Here is an 18,123-nt window from a genome sequence, read left to right on the forward strand (position 1 = left end):
TAAAAGAAATTATTATATCAATAATAAATAATACTAATGGCCTGTACCAACACTGGCTGATAGAGCCTCAGATAGCTTAAAAATGACGTCACTTTAGATAAGGGAACAAAATTCGATATTTCCATTAAATTTTACAATAATGTTAAATATTATTATTTATTATAAATCCTATCATAAGCAGAGTACAACAGATTAAACCATATTAAAAGAAAAGGAAAACGGACACAAATATTGTAGATAGTCGGGTCTGTGCAAAATATACCAAGAATTTAATTGGTTAAAGTATTTTAGGTCAAAAGTTACACCAAAGCAAAAGTTATCATGATGATCAAAGATTACTCTTAAAAGCCTTGTCTTATTAATTCACAGGAGAACTTTGTTTCTATTTCTACTTAATTATAGTTGTATCAAACCCACGCAACTGATAAAGTGCTGCCGTAATTGAAAGCGTCGCTCGTTACCGAAGTAATGTCTATGGCAATATTTTCACCTAAATTGGGACTATGGCCGTGACCGGTAAAAACGGTTACTTTATTATTTATTTACGACTAGCTTTCGCCCGCGATTACGCCCGCGCGGAATAAAAAACACAAAAGCAAGTAGCCTATGTGTTATTCCAAACTATGCCAGATTTCATCGAGATCCCTTTAGCCGTTTAGGCTACAAACTCTAACAGACATCCATCCATCCATTGAAGCGCCAATAGCCTAATGGTTTGGGGTGCGGACTATCGTCGAGGGTTCGAATTCGACAGTCGCCATTCGACTATTGTGAACCATATCCTATCACAAGCCTAGAGGTTAGTTATAATGGTTAAAGGAAATATTAGTAAATTACCAAAAATCGACTAATATTTTCATTAAAAAAATCCTTCTAAACTTTCGCATTTAACATTCTAATTTCTGTACATTTTGAGATAACGAATACTGTAATGTTTTTTTTCTATTTCTAACGTAGCTGGTGATTGGTGAACATGGGCATCACCAATGTAGTCCGGGTACTGCCTCTTAGAGCTAGCCTAAATCATCGGTATAGGTTGAATTGAATTATGTTTGTTTAAACACGTTGTAGCAAAAAAGTATCTTTCTCGCTTGTAGCTAAGCTAAGTCTAATTGTCTGGAAGAATATTGCGGCTAATTAGGAAAGGTGAGATATAATGTTATTTTATAAAATAACCGCCTGATAAAGCGAGATTAGACGACAATAGCCATTAAATGTTAAAACTAAGCGACACAAGTGGCCTGTCAACTTTATTGTTCTACTGAACGTTATAATTCCTTGAAAGGCACTTGACACAGTTCCCGTCTCCGTCCCGCAACTCCTAGGCTGAATGAAGTGCACTGCTCGGGACTTAAATATTAATTTTTAACGATTAAGCTGAGTATACACTACACATAAGTGTTTGTTAAAAAAACAATGTTGTAGATGGTCTAAAGAATTACTTTCAGAATAATATGCAGTACAGATAAAATAAAATGTTGTTACAATTTATATCTATTTTCTGATAAGTGATCGTAAAAAATTATGCTGTCTTTTAAAGGAAAAAAAGTTAATTCTTTCCTTATCGTTGTCGATATTTTTTCAATTGTAGGATCTTTAACAATGAGATTTCTTTGAAGTGGATAATGTCAAGAGAAACGTAATATCCAAAAACATCCTGTTTATTTTTCTTTGAATACAATGTTTGTGTACATAAAAAGGTGTTATGGCGCACTTAACAGACAAGGTCGCGAGCTTACATAAGTACTGGGAAACTTGTGTTATCCCACTTCACTACACAATAACACTCGCTGCCCTGCGTTGTAAAATGCGACGTATAATTGGAGACTGGGAATATGAAGCGACTGCTGCATACTTTCCTCATTACGAAATAACAATAAAATCGCAATTAATGTATAAAGCCCTCTTTCTGTAGGGCTATCAGTTCTGTCAAATTTTAATTGAAGAGTCAAATTGTTCAGTTACAACTGTGTGTAGGCAAAATTTGAACTGATTGTTGAAGTATATGTCAGACTTTAGTAGTGCAAGCTTATTATCAGTTCGAGATGGCGTCTAGTTATGTTAGTTTTCAAATAATTGATAATTTGATAAATGTGAACAATAAAATGATTTTTTTTATAATTTTATGCGGATGAAGTCGCATGGGAACAGCTAGTTTAGTATTAGATCTGAGTGTTTTTTTTGTTTTTCTTCTTTTATTTATAGAGAAAGTAACGAGTAAAAGGTTGGTATGGGCACGTTATGAGGAGGGACGAACCGAATGTTACAAGGAGAACGTTAGTTATGAGTGTGGAGGTACACAGGTAGAGGTAAACCTAGAAAGAGATGAATGGATTGCGTGAAAGGTGACATGATCAAGAAGGGAGTGATGACTGAGATGACGTAAAGATAGAGTTATGTGTAGGACAAAAACCTGTTCGCCCGGTACGGGAGTAGGATAAGGTGATGATGATTTAAATTTCTCCTTAGATTTAGATTAAGTTTTCTAATTGTGACCGAGTGTAATGTAATAATTAATTAAGTACGTGTTTTCTTCTCCTCTTCTGTAAAACTCCGTGTTCTGATTAAGGATTCACTGAAAACCGGCACTTCAGTGTACAACATAGAACATGCCGAATGAATTCCTATTCTTTTTTTGAATAAACGAATTCCTTTCTTTCTAAATGGTTGTGAATATTATTGCTAGTACTTGCTACTTCAGTTACCAATTTCCTTGTTCTATAAGGGTATAAGAGTTACTTTTTACTTTTGTAAGTAGCATGGTATATCTATACGAATATAATAAAGCGTAAACACACACTTCTTTATTGCCTAAGATGTAGGCAATCACAGCATATTTTAGAATAACTCTTTTTTTAATAAAAAGCCCTACACTTACATACGTCACGTTGAGGCTATATATTTTCACGTCGTTAAACTTAGGGGTAAATATTTAAGATAAAAACCCTAATGTGGGAAAGAGACCATAAGTTGTTGCCAACATCAAGGAAGCAAAGTTGCCATGGTTTGACTTCATGTCATGTCATTTTGACATTTGCAATTGATAATTTCACAAATGTGAGCAATAAAATGAATTTTTTATAATTTCATGGGGATGAAGTCGTATGGGAACAGCTACTTGTTTTATAAATTACATATCGCATGTAGTTTTTTGACTTAATTAAAACATTTTACGTTAATTAAAGGTACTTCGCTTGGTATTTCACAAGAGATGTCGACAGCTGACATGTCGCCCCCAACCTCCGCGTACACCTCCACTCGTGTTCAAATTAAAAAGTTTGTAAGGTTTTTGAGAGACTAAAATAATTAGCTTGTAAAAATATTTTTAAATTGACTTAATATATTCATATATTACATAAGTTACTTATATTTTTTGAATACTTTTTTTATGTTTTGTTTTAATACAGAAGTAACTTTCGCCCGTGACTCCGTCCGCGTGAAATTAAAAAAAAAAACAAAAGTGAGTAACCTATGAGTTCTTCCAGACTATCCTCTACCTTTATACCAAATTTTATCGAATTCCGTTCTGTCGTTTAGGCTACAAACTCTAACAAAAATCCATCCATCTAAACTTTCGCATTTATAATATCACTAGCTTTGCTCGCGACTTCGTCGGTGTGGAATTTAAAAAACAAAATTGAGTAGCATATGTGTTCTTCCAGAGTGTCCTTTACATCTGTACCAAATTTAGTCGAATTCCTTTCAGCCGTTTAGGCTACAAACTCTAACAAAAGTCCATCCATCTAAACTTTCGCATTTATGACATTAGTATAGTATGATGTATAATTTTACTGTTAATAGCGATAATGTATTAATATTGCTGTTTTTAGACGTCTTTACCTTTACAGTTATTTGCCTAGTAAGTATTATTATATTGCAGTACGATTCTTTTTTAATTGTTTTAATAAAAACAGATTTTTAAATTAAAAACTTTCGATGTAGGTAGTTTCAATGATCTGATGTAACATAGACGAAGTTTAACTTTATTATACTTACTTTTAAGATATTTTTAGGCTACTTAAAGATAATTACTTAAATACTTATCGTTTGTACATTATTTATAAGAAACTAGCTGTTCCAGTGCGATTTTGTCAGCATAAAATTATTTTATTGTTTACATTTGTCAAATCATCAATTGCAAATGTCAAAATGACATGACATGATGACAAACCATGTCAATCTTACTTTCTTGATGTTGGCAGCTTGTGGTCCCTTTCCCACATTAGGGTCTTTATCCAAAATATTTACCCCCTAAGTTTAATGGCGTTAAAATATATAGTCTAAAGCGTGTCGCAAGTGTAGGGCTTTTTATTAAAAAAATGAATTATTCAAAAATATACTGTAATTGCTGACATCTTAGGCAACAAAGAAGTGTGTGTTTACGCTTTATTATAATGGTATTGATATATGTAGATAGATTACGTCGTAGCGGAATGAGCTACGGCGTAGGGGATCTTGATTGTCTAGGGTTTGATTACCAAAAGATTTACCAGAATGTTATGCGAATTGTTACAATTTTGTTTGAAAAAATAACAAATAAAGCCTTTTTTTAAACTCGCTTTTGTCCGCGACTCTGTCTGCGTGGAATTAAAAAAATCAAAAGCGAGTATCTTATGTGTTCTTCCAGACTATGTTCTACATGTGTGCCACATCCGTTCAGCCGTTTAGGCTACAAACTCTAACAAACATCCATCTAAACTTTCGCATTTATAATATTAGTATTATAAAAATAATTATCATACTTAAATTGGATAGAAATAAAAAGCCAGTTAACAATATAAACTTGGTTAAATATTTTTAATTATGAAAAATAATTATTTTATTTTGAACTTGTATCTCTATTTTTTCTCTACAAATTTATTCAATTTATGTTTGTTAAACAGTGTATTTTTTTTAAACACTGTACTTTTAATAGAAAAACAAGAACATTGTGGTTTCCGAATTCCGCAATCTAGACACAAAATACTACATCTAGCTAGCATAGAGCTTAGTGTACACGAACCTGCGCTGATCTAGAGTTCCCTTTCCACGGTACACTCTAAACCCATTATCAGTCACTAACCAGATTCAATTCTATGTATGGCTTTACCCACACAGCACTAAGTGAGGGAAAAAGTTTATTCACATGTGTTGAGATCAGAGCGGTTGCTACGTGCGCTCCGTGCGAAAGTTCGACGTATACTGCCGAAGTTACTGAGGTTTTTAACGAAGTCGTTCGGGAACGTTCGGCTCGCATCGACAGCGAACGGGTTCTTCAAGTGAATTCGGTTGTTCGATGCTCGTTGTGGCGTGGATGAAAAATGCAATGGCTGGTTTATTGTACTTCAGGTAACGTGCACTATGTTAACGACTGAGTGCATGTTTTATTGCTTCGCAGCGTTGGAGTAAAAATGTTTTGCGCGCTACGGTAATAGTATTTTTTTTTGTGCAGTCGTAGACCAATTATGATAAGTAAACTATATCAATTACTCAAGTTTTTATACGTAAGATGAATAAATAATCATTTTTCTAGTTGCCTTAATGTTAATCTAATAATCGTGAATTTCCAAAAGTCGCTAGCTTTTTTGCTATCTTCTATACTAATATTATAAAGAGGAAAAATTTGTATTTTTGTATGTATTGAAATAACTCAAAAACTGTTGGGACGAATACAAAAATTCTTTCAATACTAAAGAGCTACGTTTTTAGTGAGTAACATAGGCTATAATTTTTAATTTCATCTGGGCGAAGTCACGAGCAACAGCTAGTATACTATAAAAATGTTATATAATTCAGAAAAATGGTCCAGATTTTTAAAGCACAGTCACATAAATGTTAGTTTCAAATTTAATGTTGTCATACATTAGTAATATAGATAACATCAAAACATAAAAAGCACTAGGGTTCCTATAGTGCTATCTAGCACTAAACGGCACACACAAGTAGTTGCGGTGGCGTTTTATTTCGTTATGAAAAATTGATTTGATCCAAGTCGTTGAATTCTACTCGTTGTTTAATTCAACGCACGATCTACCTCACAATGCTCAATGGCACAATAATACGAAGCAACTTGCATGTAAAATATTGGTAATTTAAATATGAAATAAGCCTTTTCAATTCTATAACCGGGATGATACGAGCTTCGATAATTAACTAGCAATGTGAGTCATGGTTAAAAAACCTTTTTCTTTCATCATCATCTTTCCTGCCTTACCCAATTAACTCTATCATCCGTCATCTCAGTCATCACTCCCTTTTTGATCATGCCACCTTTCACGCAATCCAACTCTTTCTATGTCTACCTCTACCGGTGTACCTCCACATTCATAACTAACGTCCTTCTTGTTACATGCGATAATGTTTCTATATTATACTATTTGTGAGGTAATGCCCAGCTTTAACATCTTAGCTCGAATGGGACGGCACGCCCGGTGTAATACCACGACCACACAGAAGACAGGCGTGAAATGGAAGCAATTCCGTGTTTCGTCTGACGAGTGTGGTGCCGGAGGCCTAATTTAAGTCCTTTACTCTTTACTGCCCTTTTCTTATAAGGAGGGGATGGGTAGGGGAAGTGGATTTGATGGTGGAGGAGATGCATAGGAAGAGGGAAATTTATCTTTATGTGCGTTTCCTCCTCCGTCGGATAAGGGTAGGCAACGCATCTGCAATTGCGGATGTCTATGGGCAGCGGTCGCTTCAGCATTCAGGCGGTTCCAGGTGGCCGCTTGTTTGTTTGCCACCTTGTTATAAAAAAAAAAAATAATAATTTGATGTTGAGAACAACTTTAGCAGTGATGGCGATAACGATCATTAATAAAATAATTTACCTATTTTCTTAAGTAATGCCAATTACATTATGAACCACCTATGCTTTATTTTCCCTGAAATGTCCTAACTATTTTAAAAAAATCTTATGAAATTACTTGACAGTCTTATTAAAAATGTAATGAAAACTTCCAACATCTTGAAGTGGCCGCTTGAGATTGCTTACACGTGCGAGTTATTCATACACATACATCGTCTTACACTTTCCACTCTGATTAAGGTATAAAACATCTGGAGAGTCGATTCCTTGAAGTCGCTGTTAAATTATTACAGCCAAAACTACTCTCACTTCACGGAAGTTTATCCCTCCTAGTAACACCATTTATGTAACTTAGATTCAACACAATACCTATTACTCAAACTATTATTCTTAGGAAACCTTCAAATTCTTATGCCAGAAAGTTCGATGTATCTATGCTGCATGATTATCACGGCAATTAGAATAAGTTAGGCAACTTGTTATTTTTTTAAAATTGCCGTTTTTTTACATCATACGGTGGCAAACGAGCAAGCAGCAACCTGAATTCGCCGAAATGGCGAAGCGACCGCTGCAATTAGACATTCGCAATAGCGGTGCGTTGCTTACCCATAATCGACGAAAGAGGTAACGCACTTGAACAGGATATTTCCCCTTCCTATGCGTCTCCTCCACCAACAAATCCACGTTCCTTTCCCATACTTTTCTTATAAGAAGAGGGGTTGGAAGGAAAAGGCACTAAAGTTGGGTCTCCACCACACACACCACACTCATCAGTCAAAACGCGGAATTGCACCCACTTCACACATGTCTTCTGTGTGGTCGTGATATTGCACCGGGTGAGCCGACCCATTCGTGCGAAGATGTTAAAGCGGGCTCTACCACTCAAAGTCGTATTTATTATTTGCATATTTCTTAAGGTATTAATTCCTTAAAAGCAATCATAAGTAAATGCATTGTCGGTAAGATCGGTAGCATATTGAGGGAGCCGGGCGTGTCTTACCGGCGACCGGGTGACCGGGTATGCTGTGACCGCGTGACCCGGTCGCGCTGTGACCCGGTTACCCTGCAGCCGGGTATGCGCCCGGGTATCCCGTCTCCAGCTTGCATTTCGCGATTGATTCACTGTTATATACTACTTTAAAAATTTACAATCAAGCCTCGATTAATTTTAAAAATTCAATAATTTGTATATTCATATGCTTTTGCTCGCGACTTCACGCGCTTGAAATAAAAAATATAGCCTATGTTACTCACAGATAAATTACCTTTCTAACGGTGAGTGAATTTTTAAAATCGCCCCAGTAGTTTTACATTTATTTCAATACATACGAAAACTCTAAAATAAAAATCTTTCATCTTTATAACATAGTTACAGATATTTAGCGAAGAATGTGTGTTAAAGCAAACTGTACTTTGTATAGACTTTAACTATTTTTTTATGAGAGTAAAGATTTATACATTGTTTTTAATTAAAATTATATTATAAATTGCACAATTCAATAGTATATGACATCAAACAAAAACTAGTTTAAGTACATACAGACATTTGTAGCCATACACAAACCAGCAGTACAATTACGTAAAACCAAAAACCAATTTACGGTACGGTATATACGAGTAATTCGGTTTCAGCGGCGATCTTATAGTTTCTGCTTTTCAATTTAAATTTTTGCTTTTAACTTGAAAATATTTTCAAATTTAAAGTAATGATTTTACTTGTCCACGCATACTGATCATTTATTCTGCTTAAGGTCATAAAGTAGGAGAATATTTTGCTATCCGCATTTAAGATTTTTGTTACTTTTATTAAAATTATTATGACAATACCTAAAAGTAATAATTAATAAACTTTAGGATCATCATGGCGCAATGCATCGATGAAAAATGTCCGTTACCATCTATGAAAAAACTAGTTAACAAACTATGGTACAAAAAACTTAGTTACAAATATATCTTACCAATGATTATGGACTGTAGAGGCTTTGGCTTACACGTGCCGTGTCCTATGCATAAGTGATTTGACAACATCATGCACAGAATAATTGTGTTATGTCGGATAACCGCGTTAGCTCTGATGGACAATACAACTTCACACATGCTACAATTTGTTTGTGATCATTAAATTATCTACATTACGAATTAAATGCGAAACAATCAAAAGTCAAAATCCGTTAACTTATTTGTGAATTTAATTTAAAATTTATAAAACTTCGAATTAATTATAATATCAATTTCAATCGAGTTTTATAATACTTTTATAATGTGCTATTAAAAGTCAAACTTTCGATTCCCAGAGCATCGACTAGGAAGCTGTGTTGTAAATCCTTATCAAAACTTCTATAACCCGGATCAGATTTTGTTGAAACGTGAGCCGATTGAGCAGAGGAACCCAGGCCCTTAGCAACTACTTTCACCACTCTCCTTACATTTATTAATTCTTTCAACAATTTCTTCACCAAAATCGTCTTTGAATCCAGCAGTGCACGTAACTTCATGTTCTCCAATTGTAATGCTATATTCTTAGTCTGTTCCTTCAGTTCCCGCTGATATGCTTTATCTAGTTGCTTCTTTATTTCAAGTGTAATAATTCTGGAAGATTCTATCACTTCTTCTGTGCCGATTTTCGCTTCACGAAGCTGTTTTTTCAATCCTTCGATTTCTTTATTCCTACTTCTTATTGTGATATCTGTATTTACATGAGCTGTTTCTTTTTTCTTCTTTCGTCCGTTAATCTCTTTGACAACAACCTCAACGGCCGTGGAATCGTTTCGATATACCTCGTGAGGAACGTCCGGATTTATCTCTAAAATGTAAGATGCAGAACCTTTTTCTTCAATGTTGAGGAGTCGCGGGATTTCATTAACTTTATCGCCCATTTCAAAGTTATTATCACACAACTAAATTATCTCCATCGTATTCTCGAAAAGTGCCAATGAAATTTTATGTGTAAAATTACCACAGTTCGAAAATGTCATTAAATTTTTATCAGTTGTGTTTGTACGATGAAACGTCACGATAAATTTTTGCCAGTTGATGGACGGAAGGACAGACGTTCTATCATTGCCAATAGCATGATTTCGAGAAAAACCTCTTTTCAGTTATAAAAATATTGTGTTAAGAAAATAGAGCCTAAGCTGAATATGTACTTTAATGTTATTTTAAGTTTGATCTAACATGTTATTAAAAATAAGCTTTGATGTAAAAGTCTAGATAAACAAGCAAATATATTACAACTATCGCGATGCCACGCTCCACGGTTTACAATAAAAAGACAACAATCACAGTATGCTCAGTTATCATGAACGTTTATTAACTATTGCATTAATGATACGTGATGCACGTGTATTTCGACGTGCTAACGATTTACGACCTTGATATAATGGTTTAAGAATCAATTTCCAGTAGGCATTAGTGTAGGCCGAGAATAAATAACCGCTACTTGCCACACTCCGCAATATCGGTCCTTTAACAACTTTTGTTTTTTTAAGTAACTCATTTGAAATTTTATAATAACGCCGTTATTTTTTTTCTCTTACTCAATTTTTACTTTATATTATAAAAGGCCAAACGAGTAAACGACCACCTGCATTTGCTAAGATGGCGAAATGACCGCTGCCCATAGACATCCGCAATTGCAGATGCGTTGCTTACCCTTAATCTAAAGAGGAGGCGCACATAAAGAGGATATTTCCCCTTCCTATGTGTCTCCTCCAGCGTCAACTTCACTTTCTTTTCTCATCTTATCATTGTGAGAAAAGGATGGAAAAGGAAAGGGATTAAATCAAGCTTCCTTCAAGAACGCACACTCATCAGAGAAAACACGGCATTGCTTCAAATCCACGCCTGTTTTCTACGTGCTCGTGGTATTGTACCGGGCGAGATGGCTCTACAGTGTAAAGATGTTAAAGAGGGCTATTTAGTTTTAAAGACAGTATTCATATTTGATATGTTTTAAAAGTTCATAGAGTATTGTAACAAGGGAGTAATCCTTTGAACTGACCCAAAAACTTTCTCTTAAGCAATCCCACTGACCCCGAGGACCGGGTCACGTCGGCAAATATGGATTTTATACGGACTGAACGTCGCGAAATTGAAAACCAATTTTAAAGTAAAATTATAAAGCAAATGCCGAAGTTTATTACAAAATTTAAGGTCAATTTTGTTTATATTTTGACCAAAACTTTCAAATGTATGTGGTGCTATTTTTTCCGTGTAAAATCCAATAGAAATTTTAGTTACAAGAGACCAAGACACACATTTGGTTACCTGTGCCATCGTTGTAACAATAGTGAACCAAAAGAAAGGCATCTCTTTAAGATTGGCAAGGCAAATATATTCAATATAGAAAATACTACGTATTGTAAAATATGAGATTAAAATATTCCCTTGTAATAAATATTTAAATGCGGTGCATACGTTAGAACTCGGGGCACAATACGCTTTGTAGCGCTACGCCCCCGACCTGTCAGCGGCACGTAGCCGTAGCGAGGTCGCGTGCTACGCCGCCCCGCACATGCCGTAGCAGGCGTAACGAACTTACGTTAAGAATTATTTGTCTTTATTTATTGTTCTTAAATTTATATTTATCGTAAATGTCAATAAAATACATACTTTTTAAAACTACTAAGTTGTATTACTAAAAAAAAACAAAGTGTTTTAAACGAAACAAAAGATATAAAAACGAGTTTTCAATACCAACTTTGAGCAACGAAAAATCCTTTATTAAAATCTTCAAAAAAAATAATTCAAGAATCTAGATGTTTAAACAGCTGTGGTTGGCTGAGTACATTCGTCCTAGTTTCGCGGCCCCGAGCAGCACAATACCTAGGTATCCTAGACCTATAGCAATGACTACGTCGCTAGATGAGCGCCGGAAACTATTGTGCGGCGGAAGCGTGTCTATTGAGTTACCTTCGCTGCTCCTACACCTATTGAGTTAGCGTGAAGACGTCCACTGCCTATGTAAAATGAAAATAAAGTAATACACAAATAAAATAATTTCTCACATTTATGATATCGAGTTTTCGTTTCTTGATATATTTAATTTTGAGTAGAATTCTGTTAATTCACATTGATTCTATTTGATTTTGTATTTGTTCTAAAATTTATTTTTGTGAGGGTCTACTATTTTTTTTGGTCGTTTTATTTTGATTATTAAGTTTTAATTTGAATAAAAATGTAAATAATAAAGCAAAAATTAAAATTTCACAGCTAATTTAGTCATCATTCAGTGATATTTATTTGGGACTGAATAAAATCGGTTAAAAACATATATAACCTTCATCTTCGGTGCCATTAAAGGATTTAAGAGTAAAATAATACAACATTTTAATATAAAATTTTATTGATACAATTTGATATTTATATAAAACATTTTGCTTATAAATAATTGAAAATAATTACTATACTAACAAAATGTTAGCTTTATAATAAAAAAATCTAGACATTTCGAACAAAACAGTAAAACCGTGGACTGGGTTTAATTATTGAAATTCAGTAAAATATATAAATTTATTAGAAAATTATAAGATAATTTAAAAAATTAAAAAAAATTAATAAACCGATGAACATTTTATTTCATGCTTTAAAAGTTATCGTCTAGTTTAAAATACGTAAACTGGTAGTTTCATTACTAATTGAAAAAATCTTAAATATTTTTAGATACATCTTACTATTATCCGTACTTTGTCAAGAAACTAAAAAATAAATAAGTACTAGTTATATAGTTATGTGAACTAACATTTTATATTTTAAAAAACATATCAAATTGTTGACTTCTTCCAAAAGTTATAAAAAAGATTGTATACAATTTATATTATATAAAAAAATCTCATCAGATAATGTCACTCGATTTCATTTGTATATTTATTTACAAAAACGTACATAACATTACATATGTAAAAAATACATTGATTTTATTAGTTACAAACAGATCTTTGGAGACTAGGTACAACTAGATTTGAAACCTAATTCGATATTTCATCACATTGTCTTGAAAATACCAAAATAAAGCGAAACAAGTTGAAAAACGATAAAAATATGTAGTTTATTTTTTTCCAACGAATTTATTAAAAGGACCGTTTATGTTTAAAATATGGAACATTATAATAAAAATGAAATAAAGAGTAGAGAATTGCATAAGGCTGTAAAAAATCTTTTTTTTGTCAATGCAATATCCAATATAAATTATTAGATAAAGACTTAATAACGAATATAAACTATGTCCTTTGTAACAGAGTTATATCAATTTTAAATTACTAAAAAATACATAAAGATCAAAACAGATTCTATTTAACTCTATTATTGGTATCACTGGTAGTTAGTGGTGGTCAGTGGTTGTCAGTGGTTGACGGTGGTCAGTGGTTGGTGGTGGTAAGTGTTCAGACAACAGCACTACTGGCCATCATGTTGACGCCGCAGGTGCCGTCGCCGCGGTACACGCGGTAGTACCCGCGCTCACCCCACGACCCACCCCAAGAGTTCTTTACTATCCAATATGGCAGACGTTTGTGGAATAGAGGGTAGTCTGAAAAACATAAATCATTGACGTACTAACCTACCACCACTTGAAATACTAAAAACTAATAATAAACACTTAGTAAAACATGAGAAATCCTTTCAGTTGTTAGAAAAATTATCGCAAGCTTTGTGCAAGCATTACAACTTTAGGATTTATTCTTTTGATATAGAATACTGAATAATTTTGACAAATTATAATTTATATTCTTAAAATTTATGCATGATAAAATTTAAACATGAATGTTTAGAGGAATGGGTGGATGTTTATTATTACTAAATGGTTAAATAGATTTCGATGAAATTTGACGTAAAACACCCGGGCTACTTTTAAAGATTTGTTCCTTTTTATTTCTGAGCTGATAGTCACGGCTTTGATAGTCGAAGCTTTAGTGAAAATAAAAACATGCATAAACACTAGTAGTTAGAAATAATTGATATCTGACCGGAGACGCCATAGCCGACGATGAGCACGCCATGGTCGAGGTTGTCGGGGCTGCAGAGCATACGCCACGGGTGCGACACGCCGCCCATGTAGAACTGCATCGCGTTCGCATTTATACCTGACACCACAAAACACATCACTTACAGTTGTCCCAGTGCGGCTTCAGCCGCATATTATAAAAAACAGACGAATAAAGTATCTCCCTTCTTTTGGGAAGTCGGTCAAAAACATTCAATTGCAAATGTCAAAATTCGAATCCGTCAATGACAACGAAGGCTCTTGCTTGTTCGATGCTATTGGCAGCACTGTAGGGTTGTCTCTTTCCCGCATGACGGTTTTTTCCAAATTATTTACTGCCTAAGTTAAGTCGTACGTAAAGAGTTTTTTTTTATTAAAAAAATAATTTAAAAAACTGTGATTGCTAACATCCTACATAACTAAGTTATGCGTGTTTACGCTTTATTATATTAAGTATATTAAAATACGACGGAGATAGAACCTGGAGGAGGAAAACCTGGTGCGTCGATCCCACGGGAGTTGGAATAAGGACAGGTATATAATAATCATGAAAAAAATCATACTAAAAGCTTGAAAAGTGCCAACTTGCCTATAGATATTGGTCCATTTTTGACCAACCATTTGGCCATGTTGGTCTCATTGTTGCTGATGTTAACAGCGCCGCTGACAGTGACCCGGGACAACGTCTTATTGTAAATACACTTATCGTGCGCCTTGCCTATGTATGGATAGTCGTCTTCTAACTCCAAACCTCCCATTTGCTCAATAGCTCTGAAATTTTATGAAAAGATTTGTATATCAGCGTTCAATGTATATATTAAACTAGCGTATTTTCCAGACTATGCGTTACATCTATGACAGATTTATTCCAGATCCGTCCAGTCGTTTAGGCTACAAAATAACAAACATCCATCTATCTAAACTTTCGCATTATTAGTAAGAAATAAGATATATGTATAAAAGATATAAGAAAAGTTAATTTAATATCAAATTATTATCTATACCCAATTGTACACTTTATTTAGTTTTCATTGAAAAATAATAAAATAGCAACAAAAACTTTAAATTGTTAATGTAGATTTATAATTCCATAGACAAAACTTTAATTTTTATTTACAGTTTTTTTATACTATGTTTTAATTCTATGTAAGTTGTGTTCGTAAATTTTGTTCGTTTGTTTGTTTATGTTATATTTAAGTGTTTTCATCACGATACAAGTTATGTATCTGTAACTATGTATCATATTTTGTTAGCAAGCATACATAAACAAATGATTAAAACTAAATTGGAATTTTAATTACGTTTCACATTACTAGATATTTCTAGATCATTTTCTTCAGCTGAAACTTGAAATAGATTTAGAGCATAGTCTAAAAGAACACAGCCTACTAATAAAGTTTTCTTTTAATTCTATGAGGACGGAGTCTCGGGCAACAACTAGTGTCCTCTATATTAACCTAAGGTAAAACAAATTATATTTTATGATCGTCATAAAACATAAACAATGAATACATTAACAACTAACAAGTCGATTATGTTTTACTTCACGGTTTATAGGTGGTAAATTCCGTTAATTCCTGCCTTATTGTTTTCTATGTAATGTTTAAAAACAAAATATAACAGTGAGTTTCCACTAACGTAACGTCAACACTAAAACATCTTGTTATCCTACTTACTCTATTTAAAAAACCAGAGATAGCTATATGTTGGCTTAACGGTCTTACAGCAATTGACAATAACACTCATAAAGTAAACAGTTTAACATATACGTTACTTTACCGTTAATAATGCATATTTTTAATGTTTATGCAAATTGCATACATAACTCATATTAACAATAATTTTCAATGCTAAGGGAAATCCAATCAGAACTTTATGTATACTGAATTCTGTAACGAATTCGTGTACGATGCTAGCTTTAAAAAAACTGACAAGTTTAACAGTGGTAGAGCCCGCTTTACCATCTTCGCACGAATGGGTCGGCTCGCCCGGTGCAATACCACGACCACACAGAAGACAAGCGTGAAGTGGAAGCAATTCCGCGTTTCGTCTGATGAGTGTGGTGCCGGAGGCCCAATTTTAGTCCCTTTCCCGTCCCACCTTTTTCTTGAAGAGAAGGATGGATAGAAAAGTGGATTTGACGGTGGAGGAGACGCATAGGATGGAGAAAGATCCTTTTTATGTGCTTCTCCTCCTTCGTCGATTTAGGGTAGGCAACGCATCTGCATGTTTATGGGCAGCGGTCGATTCGCCATTTTGGTGGATTTAGGTGGCCGCTTGCTCGTTTGCCACCTTTTTGTATAAAATAAAAAGTTAGTGTCTTCAATTGGTTTCATTGGTACATAACTTTTTTATGTATTCAAAGAAATTGGTAAAGTCTTTATACTTCTGGTTTAACTATACCTATAAGTTATTAAAAAAAAGGATAACCACAGTTTACGGAAAGAAGTCCGAACTTGTGATACCTAAGTGAGATATTAAAGGACATAGTCGTCGCCAGTCGATGATTTAGGTAGGTTTAGAGGGGGGGAGGGGGGCAGGTACCATTAATATGGTTTTATTTGAAGTAATTTTTATATATCTTTTACATTTTTTAATTCTCTATGGAGGGGGACAGCTGCCCCCAATACGGGGGTATTACTTGCGACGCATCCACAAGTAATAAGTAATAATTTCAACTTTACCTGTAAGCATTGTCCATTAGACCACCGTTGCAACCTTCGTCCAATTTATCGCAGTCAACTAGCTCTTGCTCGCTTAATGATAGCAGGTTGCCAGTCTTTATCTGCCACTGGCCCTCGACGTTACCTAAAATATGACAATAGTTTAAGGTTAAGGGCTTAACAAATCCTCATGAACAAATTATAGCATCAGAAAAATTGTATAAACCAATACTAAATGCAGTACCTGTAACGCTGAAAGCCCAACAACTTCCACAGCTGCCTTGGTCCTTGACGGGGGTGACGGCGCCGCGCTGCCGCCAGTCGAACGCATCGGGCAAACTCACTTCTGGTATAACTGCTTTCGTCATCGGTATTTGATTCTGATCCCGTAGACTCGGTTTCAAACCCAAAAACTTACTCTTGAATTCTTCGTGGGTTAAATCAGCGAATTTAGTAACTCCATACGTGGCCGTGCCCGCATCTCCAATGTTCAATGCATGGATAATTCTCACGTTGTTTCTAAATATTTCAAACCGTCTTGACTTTTCGGTCTCATTGCTAATATACGCGGGCTTGTATGTTTCAAGAAAGTCATCAAAAAGAACATGGGCCTCTTGATTCCGAAGTGTAAAATTGCTACGTGTCTTATGGTCACAGAAGACACGGATATTTAAAAATCGGTCAACAGACGGTCTAGGCCATACATTCACATTACAAATCTTATTCGGACCCTTATCACCGACCAGCGTACAATTATGCTCAGGACTAAGGACCATACAATTTGTAGGGCCTACTTCTATTTTCATTCTATAATGGACACCAGCGATAAGCTGTCTCCCGAACGAGATTAGCTTCACAATTTTTTGTTTTCGAGGGTGGGAGTACTTCGCCTCAATGTGTTTTAATGCCGTAGCTGCTAATAGCATCGCGGTCTCTGAATTAATTTCTTCTATTGTACGCTCTTCACAGCTCACCTCTATATCTTTGCCATCTTTTAACCATGGTCTTTCCCAAACATGTGCCACACAATGCCGTAAAGCTGTATCATTTAAGAACTTACACTGTGTGATATCATTCACTAATTCAAACTTTAAGCATGTCGTATAACCCACGTCGAAATAAATTGTTGTCGGTCCAGATGATTTATTACTAGAATAATTTATTATTTGATTTACTCTCTGTTTATGTTTATGTGCAGACGACTTTTCAAGCTTCTCTAATGATTCAAGTACCAGTTTTTCCAATGTTACTGTACCCGACCTAAATTTTTTTTTATTGTTATGGTGTGATTTATATTTTCCTGTTGGTTCTAAATATTCAGGGTCATTAGGATTTCTTTCAGTTAACCCAGGGGCAATAACTTGCCTCTTTGATCTCTTTCTACTATCGCCAACTTGACATTTGACGTCTATGTCTTTCTTCTTAAGCCACGCTTGTTCCCACACGTTGGACAAACAGCTTATGACGTCACCTGTGCCTTGAGCTGGCAAAATCTTAAAGTGAATTTCCGTTTTTGTACCAGAAACAACTTGAGTGGTAACTTTTTCAACTTTAACCACTTTGTGGGGACTTGAATTGCCGGTAGTTTCTAAATACTTTTCCATAGATTCCTTTGCTAACTCCAAATATTCGGGATCGTTTGGATTTTGCTCGGTTTTCCCACCAAAAACTTGCCTCTTTGATCTCCACTTGCC

General features: G+C 34.6%; 2 protein-coding genes across 2 annotated transcripts in view; both read right to left on the reverse strand.

Moving 5' to 3' along the window:
- Positions 1-8,968: 8,968 nt before the first annotated feature.
- LOC106110453 lies at positions 8,969-9,827 on the reverse strand. The gene has a single exon (XM_013292281.1). It carries the CDS (start codon positions 9,661-9,663, stop codon positions 9,043-9,045), a length of 621 nt encoding a protein of 206 aa, XP_013147735.1. The 5' UTR covers positions 9,664-9,827; the 3' UTR covers positions 8,969-9,042.
- A 2,526-nt stretch (positions 9,828-12,353) lies between these two features.
- Positions 12,354-18,123, reverse strand: part of LOC106110476 — a 16,223-nt gene continuing 10,453 nt past the window's right edge. Inside the window, exons 5-9 of the mRNA XM_013292318.1 lie at positions 16,674-17,900; positions 16,451-16,574; positions 14,356-14,537; positions 13,750-13,866; positions 12,354-13,313 (exon numbers count right to left, since the gene is read on the reverse strand). Coding sequence (XP_013147772.1) covers positions 13,168-13,313; positions 13,750-13,866; positions 14,356-14,537; positions 16,451-16,574; positions 16,674-17,900 — 1,796 coding nt within the window. The 3' untranslated portion in view covers positions 12,354-13,167. The remainder of the gene's footprint in view (positions 13,314-13,749; positions 13,867-14,355; positions 14,538-16,450; positions 16,575-16,673; positions 17,901-18,123) is intronic.

Source organism: Papilio polytes, unplaced genomic scaffold, assembly GCF_000836215.1.
Source record: "Papilio polytes unplaced genomic scaffold, Ppol_1.0 DF820622.1, whole genome shotgun sequence".
NCBI classification, from domain to species: Eukaryota; Metazoa; Arthropoda; class Insecta; order Lepidoptera; family Papilionidae; genus Papilio; species Papilio polytes.

Excerpts from the sequence above, each read along its gene's own strand:
- LOC106110453 (XM_013292281.1), bottom strand. The coding sequence starts at position 9,663 with ATGGGCGATAAAGTTAATGAAATCCCGCGACTCCTCAACATTGAAGAA.